The 22,507-nt window shown below is 37.6% G+C and overlaps 1 protein-coding gene across 3 annotated transcripts in view; it reads left to right on the top strand.

Annotated features, from left to right (window-relative positions):
- Positions 1 to 22,507, top strand: part of adamts7 (a disintegrin-like and metallopeptidase (reprolysin type) with thrombospondin type 1 motif, 7) — a 610,954-nt gene that overhangs the window by 134,365 nt on the left and 454,082 nt on the right. For 2 of the 3 annotated variants that reach the window (XM_073907369.1, XM_021478001.3), the window contains 4 exons: positions 2,589 to 2,741; positions 2,856 to 3,029; positions 5,009 to 5,155; positions 11,161 to 11,323. In XM_073907369.1, the coding sequence (XP_073763470.1) occupies positions 2,589 to 2,741; positions 2,856 to 3,029; positions 5,009 to 5,155; positions 11,161 to 11,323 (637 nt within the window). Of the gene's footprint in view, positions 1 to 2,588; positions 2,742 to 2,855; positions 3,030 to 5,008; positions 5,156 to 11,160; positions 13,883 to 22,507 lie in introns of all 3 variants that reach the window. The other variant, XR_012382728.1, reaches the window with a different exon arrangement.

Below are 22,507 nucleotides of genomic sequence, written 5' to 3'. Positions count from 1 at the left end.
TCACACAATATCAAGGTGTAACATGATTTGACGTTGATATTTGATTGATTTTAGGTTGGGAGCTGTACATTGACGTCAGCCTGTCATTGGGTTCTGACAACCCTATTTTCACTTCATTCCACTATGTTAGGGTACGTTGTGGTACAACATCAGTATGACATCATGTTGAAGTTCTGTGCGTGCAGACTGGTTTCATAACCTGAAAATCAAAAGCAAATATTAAGTTTGAATGCAAGAGCTAAGTGCCATCTGAAATTTCATTGCAAAAAGAGCTTTTTTTCTATGCTAATCCATATATATTCTAATTAATAGATAGTAAGGTGAAGACAGGGCTTAAATTTGTGACGGAACACAACGGATCTGGCACCTCTGAAATCTGATCCGGCACCTAATTTTACAGATCACCTCCTCAACCGCCTTCCTCCTCCTTTGCACTTTCACTTTCTTCCACGACTCCCGAACTCTTTACTTTCATCCGCGACACCCCCACCCCACTCACTGTCGTTCATGACACCCTTCCAACATTCAGCCCCAGAATCAAGCTTAAATCTGTTTAAATCAAACAATCCCTTTAATGTTGCTATGGTTTAATGCAGGGCTCCTCAACCCTGTTCCTGGAGATCTACCTTCCTACAGAGTGTAGCTCCAGCCCTTATTAAACACAACTAAACCAGCTAACAAGATCTAAAGGAGCACTTGGTAATTAAAGACAGGTGTGTTTGATGATCAAGGTTGTGGTTGAACTCTGTACCCAGGTACATCTCTAGGACCAGGACTGAGCACAATGCTTTCTTTACTACTATTGCTATGTGTGTGTGTGTGTGTGTGTGTGTGTGTGTGTGTGTGTGTGTGTGTGTGTGTGTGTGTGTGTGTGTGTGTGTGTGTGTGTGTGTGTGTGTGTGTGTGTGTGTGTGTGTGATATGATACCATTAATTCAAATCATGATACTATACCAGCTGATCGTGATACCAAGTAGTATTGCGCTACTGTAATTCATAACTCAAATCTATGAAATGAGGAAAACTGTCTGAAATACTACACTTTATATCTCATTGGCTTACTTAAATTGAGTATTATTACAACAAAATATGCTATATGAACTGGTCAAAAATTGTTTCAATGTTTGTTGTTGCTCTTTTGTATTTTTTATGAGTTTGACTTTTCTTTTTAAGAGATTGTTGCGGTTGTTGTACTATTATACTAAATCATATTGACAGGAACAGAAATGAGCTGATTCAGATGTGCGTTCGAACTAAAATGTTAGAAAACGTGCAATACAAGGCTACCATAAAAATTTTGCAACCATAATGGGCTCCACAGACTATTCAAATAAAATGATCTATTGTTGCACAAACGTGTTGCACACATGCAACATGTATCGTAGATAGACCGTTAATGACGATACTACGGTTTACAAACTACAGTGGCACCACCAGTAATTTGGAGCCTTAGTATCACGATACTACCATATTACAACTTTGTAAGACATTAATATTAGGTTAGATTTAGATCACCAGTGTCTAAGGACAATGTTATTTAGGCATCCAGTAACAACGTGAAATTACGTTGATATTTTGTTGATTTAGATTGTGTTGGAAAGTGACCAAAATCACATTAGGTCAACATCTTAAACTAACGTCATACATCAAATATTGACAATTATTTACCAGTTATGGCATCCAAAATCCAACGTCTGATAGATGTCATATTGGTAACGTCCACACAACATCAAGCTGTATTATCATTAGAGATTGATATTTTATCCAAAATGCAACCAAATGCACATCTATCCAACGTTGGGCATTGACGTTGGTCTGACATTGGGTTCTGACGAAAACCCAATTTTTATTTCCGAGCAAAATGCAAAATCCCACAACATTAAGGTACAAGTCAGTGTGGTGCAATGTTGACATCATGTGCCGTACATTGTAAGAACCAAATGTTCTCTCAAGTATAGCAATACCAATTATTTTTTGATTTTGTGGACACATTATTTTGGTCACCTTGAGAAAAAAAAAAAAAACAGCTCATAAATCACAGAATCACTTCATTCACTGAATACAGTTTTTTTTTAAATATATATTTTCTAATGGTTGAGGTTAAGGTAGGTGGATATAAAATACAGTTTGTACAGTATAAATATAATTATGTCTATGAGGAGACCCAGAGAGATAGTTTTTTATGTTGTGTTTATTGTCATTAGAGAAAAGCAGACAGCCCATATTTATGTATCCTTTTAAACACCGGTCTTAGCTGTGCAGGGGACATTAGGGTGTTTGCTAACACTACATATTCTACTGTTTTTCCTTTCTTTCGACTCCAAAATGTTCTTATATCTATTGGATTGCATTCTGTTTGCATTCTTACATCACTGGTTAAACTGTTTTTGCAGGCTTCTAAAATATGTCATATGACATCAAAAGACTATCCAACACCAAAAAAAAAAAAAAAAAAAGGAACTATTTTATGGTCAATACCATTGTGTACTAATTTAATCAGCCCTAATACGTGAGAATGTTCAGCATTCTCATGCACAGCTTTTGTATTGGGAACAGTACTTTATACTTAAAAACAACCTTGATTTGTAGTGCTCAACAAGTTGTGGGCTTGGAGCCATCTGGAGGACAGTGTCCTGCAGCAGTGGAGATGAATCAGACTGTGATTTAGCTACAAGGCCAGTGCCAGCACGCCGCTGCTACCTTCGACCTTGCTCTGCATGGAATATTGGAGAATGGAGTAAAGTAAGTTTGCATGCATGCAGCCAAACTAAATGAATTCTATATTTTAACGAATTCTTATTTTTAACGAATAATATAACAACGAAAGTTGCTGCCCGTTATGTTTTGTTTTGGCAGTGTTCAAAGAATTGTGGTGTAGGAGTAAAAGTGAGAGAGATTCAGTGTCACGACACAAGAGATCAGAGGTCGCTGAGGCCATTTCATTGTCAAGCTACCTCTCCGAGACCTCCTGTCCGAATCCCCTGTAACATTCACAGCTGTTTGGACTGGTACACCTCATCCTGGGGGCAGGTAAAGAGGTTTAGCATTCAGAAGTGGCTTGAAATTTTAAAAATGTATGAAATGTAGAAATGAATGCTGTTGCTTTCTGTATTGTAGTCTGTTTCATGTTCACACACTACAATCCAATAAATAGTTTAGTGGATTTATAAAAAATTGAGTAATAAATAACAATGCTACCTTAAAGTCTCTGAATATCACTTGGGTATCGTTTAATAAAGGCTTAAATTCCAACAGTTTTCTGTAAAATTTACAGCTATATATTTACATTTTTCTTGTACAAAAATAAACTAGCATTATTTTTTGAAGGTATAGTCTCCTTGCAAAAAGGTTGCTGGTTCTTGTCCCATGTGGGCCAGTTGGCATTTCGATGTGGAGTTTGCATGTTCTTCCCATGTTCATGTTTGTTTCCTCTGGGTGCTCTGGTTTCGCCCACAGTGCAAAGACATACACTAGGTGAATTGAATAAACTAAATTGACTGTATTGTATGTGTGTGAATGCGAGAGTGTATGGGTGTTTCCCAATATTGGGTTGCGGGTGGAAGTGCATCCGCTGTGTAAAACGTATGCTGAATAAGTTGGCGGTTCATTCTGCTGTGGCTACCCCTGAAAAATTATAAACTAAGCCAAAGGAAAATGTATTAATGAATGAAAAGTCTCCTTGCACATTCTATTCAAACAGCAGCTCTATTGCAGTCTATAAACTAGTGATTTCTTTAATACAGTACAGGTTTGTTAATGTATTATTTAATATATTAAATTCATTCATTCATTCATTTTCTTGTCGGCTTAGTCCCTTTATTAATCCGGGGTCGCCACAGCGGAACAAACCGCCAACTTATCCAGCAAGTTTTTATGCAGCGGATGCCCTTCCAGCCACAATCCATCTCTGGGAAACATCCACACACACATTCACACACACTCATACACTACGGACAATTTAGCTTACCCAATTCACCTGTACTGCTTGTCTTTGGACTGTGGGGGAAACCGGAGCACCCGGAGGAAGCCCAGGCGAAGGCAGGGAGAACATGCAAACTCCACACAGAAACGCCAACTGAGCTGAGGTTCGAACCAGCAACCAAGCGAACTTCTTGCTGTGAGACGACAGCACTATCTACTGCGCCACTGCATCGCCCTATATTAAATTATTAATGTGTTATTTATCAATCTATATTAATCTATTTTATGCAATCACCATATGGTTATGTGATTTCAGTCATGATCAGACCTGTGAAAAATAATATAGTACAACTAATATTACATATATTACAACTATATAAATGATGCATTATGACCTCATTGGGAATAAAAGAAATGCTAAATTATATTGTGGAGAGGTAAGCGGGATCGAACACCCAATAAGGGGGGAGAGCATGTTAGGAGCCCGGCGGCTTATCAGCAGGTCAATCAGAAATGATAAATAACACCTGTCTTTCTAGTGATTGGGCCGGAGAGACTCACTTCTTAAGGAGAACGGGAGGAGCAGTCGGGAGAGGAGAGAGCACACACACAAACACAAACCCTGCTACATGTGTGTTGGCATTTAAAATTAATAAACAGTTTGCTTACCTGAATCGCCGACCCTGTCTTCTTCTTCCATCAACAACAACGAACTTTAATACATATATTTTGCATTAGTTAATTAAAGTATGTTTACTTTAAACTAAAAATATTTACCAAAACTCATTGTTAAGTCATAATTAAATCTAAACAAACTAAATAAAATGTTGTGTGTGTGTGTGTGTGTGTGTGTGTGTGTGTGTGTGTGTGTGTGTGTGTACAGTAGACCTATGTAAAATGTGCAAGCTTAGAACAAAAGATCAGAAAAATCTAGTCATACTCTTACCCATAGACCCTCTCTTATCAGAAACGTGATTGAAAGTGGACAATAGAGGCAGATTTAAACATCATTAACCAGTCAATCAACCAAAACTGCATCTTATTGCCAGGTGTTAACAGCTTGATTGTTTCACCATCTATGCCCACAGTGTTCAGAGATGTGTGGAGGGGGGGAACAGCAGAGACTGGTCACTTGCCCAGAAACTGGGAGATGTGATGAGGACCTGCAGCCCAGCTCCATCCAGTCTTGCAATGTCCATCCATGCAACCAGTGGATAACTGGATCCTGGGGTCAAGTGAGTGCCATATCACTCTTGAGGAAGCATACAGGTTGAATGATGTAATTGTTGCAAGTTAACAACACTTCCAGAAAAACCACATGGACAATCACATCAAAGGACATGCAAATGATGTAGAACACAAATAAAAGATGTTTTTTAAGTAACATTTTCATCTGAAATCCATGCAATCATGTGAAAACATCTTGGTTACATATGCAACACTTGTTCTTTGAAAGAAAAAGAAGATGTTATGTTGGAGACCCATCACTTTTGAGATTTTGTCTGCTAGTGGGAACTGCATAAAAGGCTATTCCTATACGTATGGTTATTTAAGCTGCTCATAGGCTGCCACTTATTCAAGATTTTGCAGATCATCTAGGCCAGAGCTCCGTATTCAGCTGTGGTTCAGAGTTGTGGTGTTCTCTATTCACTCCTTCAGGGCATGAGATTTATATACATACATGATGTCCCTTTTTATTCAGTATTCATTCATTTAGTATTCATTTACTAATTACCTAACTACCACTGAAACCATTGTTTGGGGGTGATGTTGCAAAGAATTAATATGAGCATAAAAGGACCCACCAAAGGCATAATCACCCAATGCCCTCAGAGGAGATTTTTATATAAATTTGAAATGTTAGCGTGAAGTCACAATGAGTTTGCCTAGCTTGGGTAAAGCACTCGGTTTAGTAAGATAGTATGTTGAGAAATCGTTCTACTCACGAAGGGAAAGTTTCTATTTCTATGCCCTATAGTCTAGATACTATATACTACCCAAGGGGTATGTGTCAACTGTGTCAGAACACATATAGACTGACCTTATCTTGGAATCAGTATGTATGTAGTAAGACATGGGTTTACAGTTTTCCATAGAAAAAAAATACAGATATGGGAGTGCATGTGTAGGGAATCTCTCATATGAGGCACTAATCCCCGGGATGAGTTTCTGACCAACTTAACTCTTTTTACAGACAGTACAGGCTCCACTTGGATATAGTGAAATCGTTAGACTGTATTTGGTGTCAACCAGTCTCCAGCTCTACATATCTTTAAAGAGGCACCATTCACTAATGCCAAGAAGCAGACAAAACCTCTGAGAGTGAGCTATGATTTGCGGAGGTCATGGTTGGCAATGATTGTCTTAAGCGACAGAAATATCAGCTCAACTGAACTGAGATCTTTAGATAGACATGCAGGACTACAGGAAGATCCCAAGAGGGCATGAGAGGTAACCTAGAAGGCTTTAACCTCCAGTAGTTCCTCAGAAATCAGATACTCAGTTAGTGATTCCATGCTCTATGTAGTGCAGAGATGTTAGTGAGTACACATTTAGTCTTTAGAGTGACAGTCTCTACTCCACCACTCCTAGGTGAAGTTTATTTATAATTTTGAGAGTATCCAATGCTTGTGACTGATCATGGCTGGTCCCGCATTAGCCCATTCATGATTCACCAATCAGATGATTCCTCACACTGTTGCACTGTTGCCTCACAGCAATAACGTCTCTGGTTTCAGTCCTTACCAAGCCAGTCAACGTTTTTCTGTGCATTTTACATGTTCTCCCTGTGCTCCTGTGGGTTTCCCCTGGGTTTCCCGGTTTCCTCCCTCTGTCCAAAAGCATGCAACTTAAGTTAATTGACTGATCCAAATCAACTCTATAGAAATGCTTCTTGTAAGTTGTTATCTCTTTATACCAATCTCTAATTGTTCATGAGCTACAAACAGCAGGGAAGTTTCTGCGATCTACCTAAGCTCAATCTCCCCTCTCGCTCTGCAAACAGGAGGAAGCCCTGGGCTCTAGGATCTTACGAGCTAAGTGCTTTCTCCTTGGACAGCGCTTCATAATCAATCATCAGCTAAGTGTGAACTCTTAAAAGGAAGGATGACAGGATGGCAGCAATTTTCTGGGTTTTTTTAGTAAAAAGAACACCACTCAACAAATAGACTCCAGTACAGGATATTGACATGTCTTGTTGACAGGGCTTGAGCCATCTGTGTCTCATGTAAAAACCACACATGGATGTTTGGATGAATAGCTCCCATCCCTAAGAGCAAAAGGAGAGGCTGTCTTCAGGAGTTCTTGGGAGTTCAGTGTGGTGCAATCTGCAAGACCTGCTTCTAATTCTTCCTAACCTTATTAAGGGTTTTTGCGAGAAGTCTCACTTAAAAAAAACAATTATTCTAAACCAATTTAAGGTAAGGCATACTGCCAACATTTCTATCCAGTAGATATGGCAATGCAGCCTGAGTCCGATTCACAAATCCGAAGCTGACTGGTCTGGCAGTAAAAATACCTTCAAGCCTTAGTGAGTTCCTGGTGCCCTTCTGGGAAATGTGTAATGGGGAAATGGATGTTATGGCCTGTTTTCACTGATTGGTACGGTTTGGTTTGGCATGCTTTTATGGCTGTTTCCACTGTCAAAAGGCGTAACGAACCAAACCATACCGTACCGTACCAATTTTTCGATACCAAAAGGCAGAGCTAGACGCGCAGCTGAACGCTGTTGGTTTACAGAGATACGTCACTCACTTACAACAACCCAGAATGTAAACAAAGGACCTGCCATGTCTGAAATACACAGCGAGAGATTACAGCGGAATTATATATTCATATATCATCGTCCTGATGAACAGCCACACAGCCATGGAGTAGAGCAGAATCTACCCTGTGGTTCGCAGTTTTTTTTACGATCCAGTCTGACACCCGAGCGGTTTCGCTTTCTTCCTTGCGCTCGCCGCATGTCTATATCTGAAATAACAAACTTCTTGAGCTGATAATAATAACGTGCGCTTGATTATTGACGTGCTTTGGAAACCCGATCCCGTGAGAAGCAGACAAACGCGAGAATGACATATTCCGAAAGAAAAGGACAAACACGAGAGTGAAGCGCGGACAAAAAGCCGGGAAAAAAGGAGCATGGTATTTCTTCAGCAAACGTGAACAAACTGCCTTGTTTTAATTATTATCATCACCTTTTAGACTAATATGAACTGGGAATGATGGAATTACTCTCTAACAGAGTTTACATGTGCTGCTGAAGATTACAGACACAGATGAGAGGTTTGCACTGACTGTGGGCTATAAGAACGAAATGTATGATGTGTGTAGTTATTCTGTAGTTGGTAACATATCGGAGACTGTAGGGTGCTGTATGTGTTCATATACAGTATGTTCATTTATTTATTTATTTTATATAATTACAGACGTTATAGTAGGCTATTTTGCACTGTCATTGATCTGCAGTTATAATCAAATCACAAGCCTGATAAAGGTGACCCGTACTGACCGGAACTGTACGGTACTGTACCAGTCAGTGGAAACGAGTCATTGTTTACTGTGCCCAACTTTAAATAACTAAATTCAGCTGACCAAGCTCACAAGGAGGCAGAGGCACTTTCAGCAGGCAGCCTGCACTGTGAATGGACTGGCTAAAAGAGAGCTTGCTCTGATGGAGCGGGGGACACGTAATCCTCCATATCAAAAGAAAGTGACCATACTACGTGACTGGCCAGCAATCTAGTCTGAAACTTTGACAGGGCTTGCTGTGGGTGAACGAGAGGCGCATGACTAAGAATCCAATAAGTGATTACCAGGCTGAACAACTCCCATCGTAATCACCAGATCTCCAGTGATTATCCCACTGAGAAAGCATATTTCTTAGTAACAGAATTGACTCGCATCTGAAACAGTGAGAGTTGCAATCTCTGCACTGCCATAGACAACTCTCGCAGTACAGACATGTACAGTACTACTAGCAAATACAGAAAAATACAATGCATGTAGTTCCAGCATGTGGAGGTCTGGAGGTGTCTGGAGGTAGGAAACTACCTCATTCAGAAGAGCACTGATGGAACAATATCTTGATAAAGACATGCACCAAACATGATTTGCTTCTTTACAACTGCTCTTTTAGACTCCTATTCAACTCTGTGCCCAGGAGCAGCACATTAACTCAAGGAATTGCTCCTGAATGCATCATTGCTTGCACAGAATGGAGCTGTTTCCAGCACACAACCACAGTAGTGATCTGATTTACTCCAAAGAAAAATTCTGAATGAGCATGTGCCTACGAGTCACTCAAATACCCATGTGTATGGGTGTGACTTTGTAAACAGATTCCACTCTCCAATTTTCATAAATTTGTTTATACAAACTCAGAGTAGCAGAACTAGAGAATCATTTGCATTTTTTAGAATAGGAATAATAATGTTAGGGGAATTCACAGATTTTTTTTTTTTTTTTTTTGTTTTATCTAATTAATAACAAAGAACTTTGTTATTGTTTGCTGCTGTTGCTCTAATTAGGAATACTTCTGATTAATTAGGTTAGCCTAAATTTACCTTTTGTAGAGTAAGGATGTCTAAAGATATGACTGGATAGTGACTGGCAAACTCCCAAACAAATGAAAGCAGCCTGTATATTTTGTGCTAGTCAAGTGCCAATATATATATATATATATATATATATATATATATATATATATATATATATATATATATATATATATATATATATATATATATATATATATATATATATATAAATAAACTTTTACTTAAAATCTTACGCTTGCTGGCTTGCACACAAGAACATCTGTTTGGTTACATAAGACGATTGAGCTTTACACCAAAAATCTTGTGTGCAGCAGAGAAAAAGCTTCGATCTCTTCACTTCTTTACTGCATAAGATTCTACAGTTAACTAAATATGATAAGAAATCTCCCAAATTCCCTTATAAAACCACCTTCACAACATCTTTCAGTAAAAAAACAAAAAACTTTACCAGCTTCGAATATGTGCCTGTTCTTTTGCGCCAATATATAAAAATGGCAGCAACCCAAATGGAGGACGAAATTGCTAAGATTATTTAGAAATTTACAATTATCTCTTATTTATTATTTTCTGTCCAGATATTGAATGATTAAGGCAGATAACGGCTTACTCACACAAATGATAGTCAGACACAAATGTAGAAAGTATTACAAATGGACAATCATTGAAGTCAAATGTGCTTGCATGAACTAACAATGCTTCATCATTCAATTAAGTTGATAACATTGGTCTATTCTCTTGGGTACAATCAAGTCATTTGAGCCTCTTCTACCAGCAGCTAGCTCTATGCAACTCTCACATGGTCGCCCACTGAAGCTAAGGAGGGCTGCGCCTGGTCAGTACATGGATGAGAGACCACATGGGAAAGCTAGGTTGTTCTCAGTGAAACCTAATGGTCTCAGTGAGGGCGCACAACCTGTGGTCTGTGAGGGTCCTAATGCCCCAGTTTAGTAACGGGGACTCTATACCCGTCTATATCCGTCTTTTAGATGAGATGTTAAACCAAGATCCTGACTCTGTGGTCGTTAAAAATCCCAGGATGTCCTTCAAAAAAAAAAAGAGTAGGGCTTTCACCCTGGCATCATGGCCAAATTTGCCCACTGGCCGCTGTCCATCATCCTAACCCTTCCCAAATCTTAATTGGCTTCATCACCCTGTCTCCTCTTTTCTAATCAGCTGATGTGTAGTGTGCTGTCTTGAGCAATATGGCTGCCGTTGCGTCATCCAAGTGAATGCTGCACACTGGTGGTGGATGAGGAGATTCCCCCCTATGTGTAATGTGCTTTAAGTGCCCAGAAAAGTGCTATATAAATGTAAGGGCTTCCGCTGTGGAAAACATATGATAGATAAGTTGGTGGTTCATTCCACTGTAGCGACCCCAGGTTAATAAAGAGACTAAGCTGAAGTAAAAAAAAGTCCTCAAGCTTTTCTGCATGATCTTTAAGGGTCAAATTTAAGGGTCAGAGACAGTTGACACTGGTAACTTTAAACGTTTGCTGGTGTAAGAATCCTTGACTTCAACTGAAAGTTCAAAAAAAAAAACACAATAAAAATAAAATCAATGAAAGTAAATAACTTTTCAATCTTAGCTTCAGGTTGTGAATCAATATGATGAAAGATTATTAAAGATCATTTGCCCTAGAGGACTGGGAGTTTCAATAGGCTCATTTGTTGTGTGTTGGCAGTGCTCTGTGTCCTGTGGAGGAGGCATTCAGCGCAGACTGGTCAAATGTGTCAACACTAAAGCAGAGCTAGAAGATGAGAATGAGCATGTGGATTGTGAACACGACCCTCGACCAAACAACACAAAGAAGTGTAACGTCCATGACTGTGACAGCGCCCCCTCTGGTAGGTAGAGATTTGTGAACTAAACACAGTGAACATGTGCTTCGGTTTTCCACAAGATACAGTACACATTAGTACATGAAAATGTAAAATATGTGAGAATGTAATATATGCTGCTCCTGCATAAAGAAGCAGAAACAAGTCTTGTTGCAGATCTTGACAGGTGGAGCTGGGGAGGTTGAGGGTTGGGAAGCTATGTTGCTGCAGGTGTAGCTAGTGTTTTTCAGCGAATGATAAACTTCCAGTGAAAGATTTATGTGACTGTTTTCAATTTCCTAAGGTTCCTTTAACAGCATTGATGTTGTAATGTAATTCAAATATAATCAGTTAAATAGACTTAAGCATCCATTTGGTTGTTAAAGCATGAAAAGAGACGAAAGACCATTTAAACACAGGTGCTGTCATTAGCGGCAGGTTGGTGCAGAAATTCCATTGAAAATACCTGGGCGTCGGTGGCAATAGCCCAGTGGTTAAGTGCGCTGATATATAGCATCATGGTGCTCACGGCAACCAGGGGTTTGATTGCCTAAAAAAATACTGGGTAAAATTAATGTCCGTATTTTAAAGACATGGCACGAAAAATATAACTTAATACAGTGCTTTTTGTTTGGTCTGATACCCACTTTATATTGTATTTTAGCCAGGGAGTGGAGATCACTGTGATTTAAAAAAATCAGAACTTAAACGCAGGGATCTTGTATGGAATGACGTATGGTTGTATGGTTAATTTTGAAGCCTTTGTGCTGGCTGTCCGAAATTAAAAGTTTGTGTGCATATACCCCATTATGCTGTTTCAGGTAATGTAGCAAACTATTTGGATCAATTTCATTGCATACGGAATACAGACAGGCTAGTCATTCACCTTTTTTTTTTTTCTTGAAGTATTATTTTGTTAAAATGTATTTAATACACATTAATTTATTTAATTGTATTTAATACACTTAATACTACATTACTGTAGAATACAGCTAAGCAAAAAGGTTAATGAAGTAGCTAAAATATAAAATTGGTAGATGCTAATTGGCTTGTGCCATTTCAAGTAAAGTCCTTCTGGTCTTATTGTTATGTCAGATTTATAATAATGTGCAGTATGTCATTGTTATGTTATTTATTTATTTATTTATTTTTATTCATCAAAAATCGTTAAGTTGAACGCTGAAGTTACTTCTATGTACATGTATTTTATGACTTGTTTTATGTTTATATAATATATTAAATACTATTTTGGACATGGGGAATGTGTAATAAATTGGAGTAAAATGCATTACTATCATTCCAGTTTGTTCTCCAGTGTGTAATATCGTAAACACCTGTTTAACCGTAAATAATTGAAATAAATAATGACTTTAGATTTACTAGACTTCATTTTATGAAAATGCCAAAGTATTTTAACACTTTGGGAAAAGGAGCATACAGTATGAATATCTTGTTTTTTTATTTTTTTTTTCCCAATTTAGCTAGGATAAGTGCATTTTAAAACTGGAACAATATACACTTCACCTTTGACCTGCCTTACCTAAAATGATTCTTTTTCTTGTATTGTTTTATGTCTGTGCATAAAATCAGTGCTGTGGTAAATATGGTGTTGTTGTGAACTGCAGTTACCTGGTAGCATGAATACTAATGACATTTGTAAGAAATTGCCTTGCTGTTATCAGCAATCATACTGAAAGAGAGAGTGAAAGAGAGAGAGAGAGAGTGAAAAAAGAGAGAGAAAGGGAGAAGGAGAAAGAGAGACTTTGACTTTTCACAACACCATTAATGAACATAAAAATTATTTGAATACACCATCCAAAAAATGTAAAAAATTATATAGTTTTTACATGAACAACTTTTTTTTTAATAACAAACATTTACAAATTAAACACCAATTTTCTTGAATCACACACAGTCACCAAAACACCTCCAATACTCCATTTCCATTCAAAATACATAATATTATTGAAATGTTTGTAATCTGTATATTCAATCACCACTCGCGACTCTACTAAAGATTTATACAAAGTATTTATGTTTAAGTTTTCAACAGAATTTTTACAATAATGAGATTTTAAAATTACAAGCTTGGCTTGTCCAATTAAGAAATTGATAAGTGTGCATTTTTGCTGACAAGATTTCTTGTATCTGCAACCAAAAATGAATAGACAATTAGAAAAAATAAACCCTAAAATAAAAAAAATAAAGCCTTGCAATCATATTCTCTAATAGTTCAAGCAATGGTTTAAGTCTGACACATTCATAGAACATATGAAAGACATTGTCGAGAGTGTTAAATAAAGGACATACTGGTCTCATTAATCTTGGACACAAAAGAATTTGAAGCTATAATACAATGTAATATTCTCCACTGAATGTCCCCACATCTTTGGGAGGTAGGAGGCTTATAAAATAACCTCCAAGATGGATGGATATCAGTGGAAACAGAAAGCCAAGACTTCATTTAGTGTCTGGTCTTTGCAACAGCTGACGCAATTGTTAAATTTTCACACACATGTGGTATAAAACCTTTTTCTCAATGCAATTAAAATCCAATGCACCATACCCTTTCAGCAATTTTGTGTGGTTATTCTCATCAGATTCCCAATCTTTAAAAAAAACTTTAAGTACAGGAAAAGACTGAGAGATAAATCCACTCTGTAGAACATTATTAATAAAATCAGTAAAACTATGTGGAAAAGCAGCCTTAACATTCTTCATTAGACGTTCTACAATTCTTAATGATTTTATCTGAGTTTGACTGGCAATTACATGTGCATGTTTCCATTGGCCACCATTTAAAGTAATCAGATCAATGACTTTTGTTAAGCCAGCATTTAGACATTTAGGGCTCTATTTTGACGGTCCATGCGCAGAGCGCAAAACGCAGGGCGCAAACGCTTTCAGGGCGTGTCAGAACGCATTTTTGCTGATTTACGGACGGGAAAACCTGCTTTGCGCCAAGACGCATGGGCTAAAAGGGTTGAGTTTATTTTCTTAATGAGTTATAGGTGTTTTGAGAATAAACCAATTAGAGTCTCATCTCCCATTCCCTTTAAGACCCAGCTGCGTCGCGCCAAGAGCGCATTCGCTATTTACAGGACGCAAAGTAAGTCTAAGTGGAAAAACTGAGCATTTCACAAGCAAACAGTTAACAGTTAACAGTTTTTTAACAGAAAACTGTTAAACAGAGCACCTACTGCGTGAGAATGAGAGATAATGGATCTACTTTCACTTTCGCTCTTGGATAGGGAAACCTTTACGCACAGACATCAATTAGCCTATAAATAATTAATTTCGTTTGTTAAGCACAAAGATTTGTTTCAAAACTATTTCTATATTCAGTTCTAATTTCTAGCAAACGAATAAATTAACAATAATGACCAAGTGTGGTCAAAATGCTGAGTTATTTCCAAATACACCTGCCATGCCCCATATGGTCTAAAACCTGACAGGTGGGCAAATCTAAGCTTGTTTTTAATAAAACAAATATAAATATGGATATAATAAATAATACTGCTAATAATAATAACATCATACAAAAGCAAATTGTTATGAATGAACTGAAAAAGCCTCCCGAGATTAAGAAGACATAAAAGCAGTGATTTTTCATATTTATGTAGGCTAGAAAATGTTTTGTAATATTTTAATCCTTTATATTTATATCCTGTATATATTCTTATTATATCCTATATATATATCCTTAATATTTAATTTTTTATATGTAAAGATATTTGCCTGTTGCTCTCTTGTGCGTATTAAGCTCTGTGTAAGCGAGGCGCAACTCTGCGCCGGAGTTTAGACCGGGTTAGTTTTGGTCTAATGAAAAATCTATTATAGTTTCTCAAAATAGCAACGCGCCAGCGTCCGCCTCAGAACGCCTTCCTTTTTAGACCAGAACGCCTATGGGCGCACATAAGAGCGCTAACGCATTTACTATTTAAACAGCGTAGCGCAACGCCTCAAAACGACTCTTGCGCCAAGCTGAAACTACCAAAAGACTATTGCGCTGCGTCTTGCTCCACACTGCGCCGGGTGTATGATAGGGCCCTTAGTAACTAAAGAAGATGGCACATTGTCTAACTAAAATAGTGGATTGAAAAAGAGGTTCCAAAACACCATAATGGTCATCTTCATGTCTCAAAATTTTAAAACAACTCCAAAACTTAATCAATCCCAAATAAAACCTAAAAGGCAATGACTGCACCTTTTCCAGGAGATTCTTCTGCATTAAAAACAACTGTTTTTCTAGACCGAACCCACCAATTTCTTTCAGTATATATGATCCAAATACAACCCAAGGCGCAGGTTCAGAATCGTACAAAAGCTTCTGTAGTGACTGTGGCCTCATTGCTAAGACCTTGGACTCCAGGTGTATTAGCCCTTGGCCACCCTCTGCCACAGATAGATAAAGGACACCTGGAGGAAGCCAATGGTAGCCATCTCCAAATGCCTTTTGTACTCTAGAAAGTAATTCTTTTGGCGGATCCACAGTAAATTTGTGCCATAGCATAGAAGCTGCCAATTTATTATTGACTAAACATCTCCCCAACGAGAGGTGTGGAAGACTCCATCGCCACTTAAGAATTCCTAAAATTACCTTGTCTGCTAACTCTTGTTAGTTCTTATCTGTATATTTATTTGTCCCAAAATATATTCCAAGCTTTCTGAACCCATCTCTGGCCAGCTACATTGCTGAGGTAAACTAGGAGGTCCTGCATTCTGCCAGTCACCCAACAATAAGGATGTACATTTCTCCCAATTGATACGTGCTGATATGTGTTTAAAGAGGAATTTAAAATCGAAACATCTTTTAAGTCTTTTATAACTACTGTTACATCGTCAGCAGAAGCTGTAAGTTTGACTGAAGGGTTATTAGGGATATTAAAACCGCTCAGTTGCCTGCTGAGTGATATTAACAAAGGTTCAATCGAAATTGCATATAAAAGGCCAGAAAGAGGACAGTCTTGCCTTATTCCTCTAGTTACAGGAAAAGGTCTGGTTAATAAGCCATGTATCTTCAGCATGCTAAAAATTCTATTGTACAACATCTTAAAGAGAGACAAAAAATAAGGGCCAAAACCAAAAGCTTCTAGTGTTTTAAATAAAAACTGGTGATCAACTCTTTCAAAAGCCTTTTCTTGATCCAAGGAAAGGAACCCAGATTCCATGTTGTGCATTTTGGCCACAGTAATCATATCTCTTATTAAAAATAGATTATCAAAAATTGTTCTTTTCAGAACACAAAAAGTTTGATCAATATGAATAACTGAAGCCATATATTGCTTTTAGTTTATTGGTCAAATAATATTTTAAAATCAACACATATTAGTGATACTGGACGTCAGTTCTTTAAACATCCAAGGTCTCCTTTTTTTGGGATCAAAGTCAGAATAGCCCGTCTAATGCTCAGAGGATGGGTGCCTTGATGAATGCATTCAAGAAAGACTTTATACATGTCCTGACCCAATAGTTAAACTATAGTCTAACATATTGCCGGCAATTAAAACTAAGTTTCTGTTCTGGTCATACAGAGACTGGACAGCTCTTAACAAAGCATCTCGTACCCCTTAAAGCACACTCCACAAAAATGCCATGAGTCAAACACTTACTCCAGTCCACAGAACGCACATGGACTGGTCACGTGACCTCCCACAAACCCTCTAGCACCCTGCTGAGAGTACAGAGATTTTCCAGGGTTCCCAGGCTTAACCCCCAGGATCTGGTCAAAGCTCTTCTGGAGGTAAGAGTTGAAAAATCCCTCTTGTGATTTAGACAGACATTGCAGTGGATCTCCACTATTTCTGACTTGCCTTCACCTCTGTCAGCGAGTCCAACTCATCACAAGGTAGTGATCCATTGACAACTTTGCCTCTCTAATTAGGTCAGATAAAAGATCAGATAAATGGCCACAAAGTATAACATTGACCTCTGGTATAGGGTGTCCTAATGGCATGTACTGTTCCATGCTTTGCTTTTTATATTTTTACATTCTAATTTTAACTTCAGCACCTACCAGCACAGTAACACAGTTTGAAGATCAACATTGAATCTGGAAATTTTCTGGAATACAACTTTACTAATCGTCAACTAAACAACCTTGTGTTACCAGCAGCATTCCTGAGAACACAGACCACTGTGAAAATGCCTCAGGTTCAGATTGATTCAGAGTCTCTCTGCTGCCACAGACTTCTAAAAAAAAAAAAAAAGATTGCAGTTCTTGAAACAAAGTTACTTACGATCTGACTCACTGAATTTTATTGACAACTTCGATCTCTTCTGGACTCAAAGACAATTGCTCCAGACATGCACAGCCTCCAGACACACTTTCTATTTCACCTGGCTCCCCTCTTTTGAGCTTCTCAAAGAAAAAAGGAGGGGCTGGTGTTTGTTGGAACTAAACTCTCCCACTCCATTGTTGTCAGCCCCCAGTTAGCAACCAAAAAGAGGCGAGCTCCACTACCACCTCTCTGCCCACCTCACCCTCTACCTATAAGAGCCCTCTGGCCTCTGGCTTAGCGCTTTGCCCCCAACAACCCCAGTCCTTTAGCTGGTAAACAAAACAGCTTCCAGTGATGTACGCTGAGTGCCTGCTTAGATACTCTATTGAAATGTTTACAGAACAAGTGGGAACCCAGCGTGCCTGTAGCTTTTTCTAGGGAGATATTTGTTTTATAATGTGATAGAAAGTCTAAGGCCTCTTCAATTTATGTTGCAAATCGTTCAATTCTGGTGTCTAGTAAATTTAGATCTGAGAATACTGTAAGGAGAGTCACTAGAACTGTTAAGTTAGCACTTTAAACTATCTGATTACTTAACAATAAGTGACGTTTGACTTACTAATTCTGAGTGGAGCATGTGGGGAGGTTACTTTGGAAATGTAATAGATTGCAGATTACAAGTTACCCATTTAATTTTAAGTAGAGTTCCTTTTCAATTATTTTAGAAAAGTAAAGTAACTTGGTACATCTGATTACTTTTTGATGAATTTTAAGTTTCTAATGGATATTTTCAACTAAATCATTTTCAAGCAATTATACCAAGCAAGTGTGACCTTACTGTAGCTCTGTTTACTGTTAGAATCTTTAAATCTTTCATCAGTTGAAGTAAGATTAATTGAATTTTAAAGAACAGCCATCACATAACCACACCTTATAACAAAAAAAAAAAAAAAAGTTTGTTGTGCAGGGTAATTTTTTGTGGCATTTGCAATATAAGTACAAAAGTACAATATAAGCTATTTTATTATTCTCTTGCAATTTTCATTTTTAAATCGAAGCATCTTAAATCCAAGTCAATCAAATCTTAGTGATCAATATAACTGTCAGTGAAACATAAGAGGGATCATTTTTCAGATTAATTATTTCCTGTAAATAATATGTTGTACTAAACAGAAGCAAATTATAGTTTATAACAGCAAAAGCAAAAAAAAAATCCAATAAAACCATTTACACATTAACAATACTATAGTAATTTAAAGTAAAGGGAAACATTTAGGAATGAGCATTATATTGTATATCTATTTACAGCGGCAACACGGTCGTGCAAAAAGTAGGTTGCTGGTTCGAGCCTCGGCTGGATCAGTGCGCAATTCTGTGTGGAATTGCAGGTTCTCCCTGCGTTCACATGGGTTTCCTCCTGGTGCTCCAGTTTCCCCCACTGTCCAAAGACATGCTGACAGGTAAATTGTCCCTGGTGTAAGAATGTGAATAAGTGGATAAGTGGATGGTTCATTCCGCTGTGGCGACCCCCAAAAAATAAAGGGACTAAGCCGAAAATAAAATGAATGAATGAATGAATATATTTACAGCTCTTTATTAATACTCAACATAATGTAGTATCATCATTAATTCTTATGAAGTAGTAGTAATCATTATAGTATACGTTAGCCTTTACTACAGTAAATTAAAGTGTTTAACAGAGCAAGGAATTTTTCAAAGTGTGTCTGATAATATTTTTTCTTCTAGATAAAGTCTTATTTGTTTTTTTGTTTTTTTGCTAGAATAAAAGCAGTGTTTCATTTTTTAAACACCATTTTAAGGACAAAATTACTAGCCCTTTAAGCAATTTTGTTTTCGATAGTCTACAGAGCAAACCATCGTTATACAGTAACTTGCCTAATTACCCTAACCTGCCTAGTTAACCTAATACACCTAGTAAAGCCTTAATTAACCTAGTTAAGCTTAAATTAAATGTCACTTTCAGCTGTATAGAAATGTCATGAAAAATCTGCTCTCCGTTAAACAGAAATTGGAAAAAAAAATTAACAGGGGGGCTAATAGTTCAGGTGGGCTAATAATTCTGATTTCAACTGTGTGTGTGTTTGTGTGTGTATAAACTTATATATATATATATATATATATATATATATATATATATATATATATATATATATATATATATATATATATATATACCTTCTCTCCCTCTGTCCTTGTCCTCTTTCCATCAAGCTAATTTGTTGTGTTTGCCTAATTGGTTTGAGACGTCATCAACGAGCAGGGGGTGGCAGTAATGCACAAAGAAGTTTGCTGTCATCCACCCAAAAAACAGGGAGAAGAAGAAATCGTCACTCTCACTGTCATATGGATTTACTTTTATCAGCTAGACACTGGCCTCACAGCTCTGAAGGGTGATGCTGTCACATATTGATCTGCGATCAGTAAAAATAGTTGTGTGGAAGCTACTGCGGTACTTTACCAATAAAATTGCTTTGCTACTGTAAAGCTGATTTATAAAGTTGTGACGCTACAGCCACCCTACTGAGAAATGTAGTTAAGCTAGTAGCGTCAATCAATTAAAAGCATCAGAATAGCACCGCTTTAATAAATGGCCTCAGCAGAAGGCATCGAGCATATCAAAAACAGGCTAAGCAACAGAATAATATTATTCAACATTTCCCAGATTTTTAAAGAATATTTTTAGATGTAACCCCATTTGTAATTTTCATAGGAAACTGTAATTTAATTTACACATTAGATGTTACACATTTTTCCTCAGTAAATGTCATAAATTACTGTTACATTTATTTTGTAATTAAATTAGGTAACGCCATTACATGTAACTAATTACTCCCCAACACTGAGCATGTGATATAATTGATCACGGCTGATCTCTCGTCTGTTATCATCAGCAAGTCAATCAGATTATTCCAAACTCACTAGCACGTCTAGCATTACACCCTTTTCTTCGTTTTTTTTTTTTTTGCCATCATCCACCCCATTTCCCCTTTTCATTTTTTACCAAGGGGAGCTCTCGAGAACTACCTGATCTCTGACCCCCTTACATGCTCATCGACCAGGCAGGAGCTATGGTCTCACTTATCTCCGAGCTCAGTGTTCTCTCCCAGGACAGCATGCTAAACCTGCCAGATTATTATCAAGCAATATCTAAGTGTGAACTCTTGAAATCACTGTCAACTATTTTTTCAACACAAATTGCCTGGATTTTATGCTTTTAAATAAAACTTGACTAGATGACAGTTGTAGTGCAGCAGTCATAAATGAAGCAGCTCCTCCAAATTTAGATTTTGAGTGTCTGAAGAGCTAGTAGGAGAGCTGGAGGCATTGCTGGTCTGATTAAAGAGGTCTATGAATGTCAGCAATTTACATTTGGTGACTATTTGTCCTATGAATATCTGAGTATATAGCACTAAAGTGTGCTCCGTGGATTTTAATGATCATAACCTCCAAAATATTCTCTAACTTTTATTGATCATTTTACAGAGCTGTTATCAATAGTAACCTCTGAATTTAACTATTTTACTACTGCTGGGGTTTTTGATATTTACATTGATAATCCAGAAATCAATGCTGTAAAATAACTCATAACTGTTTTTACCACTTTGATCTGAATCATGTATAGGGATCCACATACAATCATGGACCCGTGTGCACTCCAGATTTAATTATATAACTATAGTTTACACATTTTCTACACAAATTCACTGTTTTTAAGGACGTCAATCCGATCATTTGTGTATTTTCTTTGACATAATGATCACTCCAGCCATTGAAGACAGGTCTGTCTTTCAGAAAAAGATGCACAAATGAGAACACTAGTGTGCAGCTTATGAAGGTCATATTGCAAGTGTATATGCAGACAGTTGGTTTTCTCCTTGATTTGTTTAACTGTTTAACTTAGGATGAAATTGCTCCTGTTAAAGTCAGGAAGAGGACTGGCAGTCAAATATCACCTTGGAGAAACTCATCAGTAGTACAAATGATGAAAACAGTGCAGAAAAGCTGTTGCGTGTGGAGGAAGATGAAATAGGTAGCCTATTATACCATCTATAAAGACCATCTTTGTGCATTTAATGTGGAACAAGCCATTGCTAGGCAGACTTTTTCATGTCAAAACTTATGAACAGCAACTTAAATAAAACTCACACTCTCTTTGCACAAATAGAGAGACTCACATGATTTACTTTACTTCTTCCTGGGACTTTTCCAAACTCACTTAAACCTGCAATTGTTAAACATCTCTTGAAAAAGGGCAGGCTGGAGAACACCATAATGAGCAATTACAAACTAATTTCAAATCTCCCCTTCACTGGAAAATATAATGAAAAGTTGTTTTGAACCAGGTTAGCAAGCTTAAGGCACAGGTGTCAAATCCAGTTCCTGGAGGGCCGTAGCTCGGCACAGTTTGATTTTAACCCTAATTAAACACACCTGACCAAACTAATTGAGTCCTTCAGGCTTGTTTGAAACCTACAGGCAAGTGTGTTTGAATAGGGTTGGAACTAAACTGTGCAGAGCTGTTTTTGACCACATCATAGTACAGAGAGTGCCCTCCAACATTACGCACATTCAAATCAAGCCTTAAACCACATCTGTTTAGCTGTGCTTTTACTAAATAAGCACTGTGGTACATGCAACAGATCACGGTGTTAAGTCTTTCTTTACTTTTCTATTACTTTAAAACCCATTTTAACACATTGTAATCAGTTTTTTTATATATTATTATTATTCTTTGTTGTTTTTATCTCTTGTACTTTGTTTCTTTTATTCTTGTTTATGTAAAACACTTTGAATTACCATTACAGTTACATGCTTGAGGGGCGATGCAGTGGCGCAGTAGGTAGTGCTGTCGCCTCACAACAAGAAGGTCGAGCCTCAGCTGGGTCAGTTGCCATTTCTGTGTAGAGTTTGCTTGTTCTCCCTGCGTTCGAGTGGGTTTCCTCCGTGTGCTCCGCTTTCCCCCACAGCC

The sequence above is a fragment of the Danio rerio genome, chromosome 7, assembly GCF_049306965.1.
Source record: "Danio rerio strain Tuebingen ecotype United States chromosome 7, GRCz12tu, whole genome shotgun sequence".
Classification (NCBI taxonomy): Eukaryota; Metazoa; Chordata; class Actinopteri; order Cypriniformes; family Danionidae; genus Danio; species Danio rerio.
Note: the sequence above shows the minus strand (reverse complement) of the source record. Positions and strands in the feature narration are given on the sequence as shown.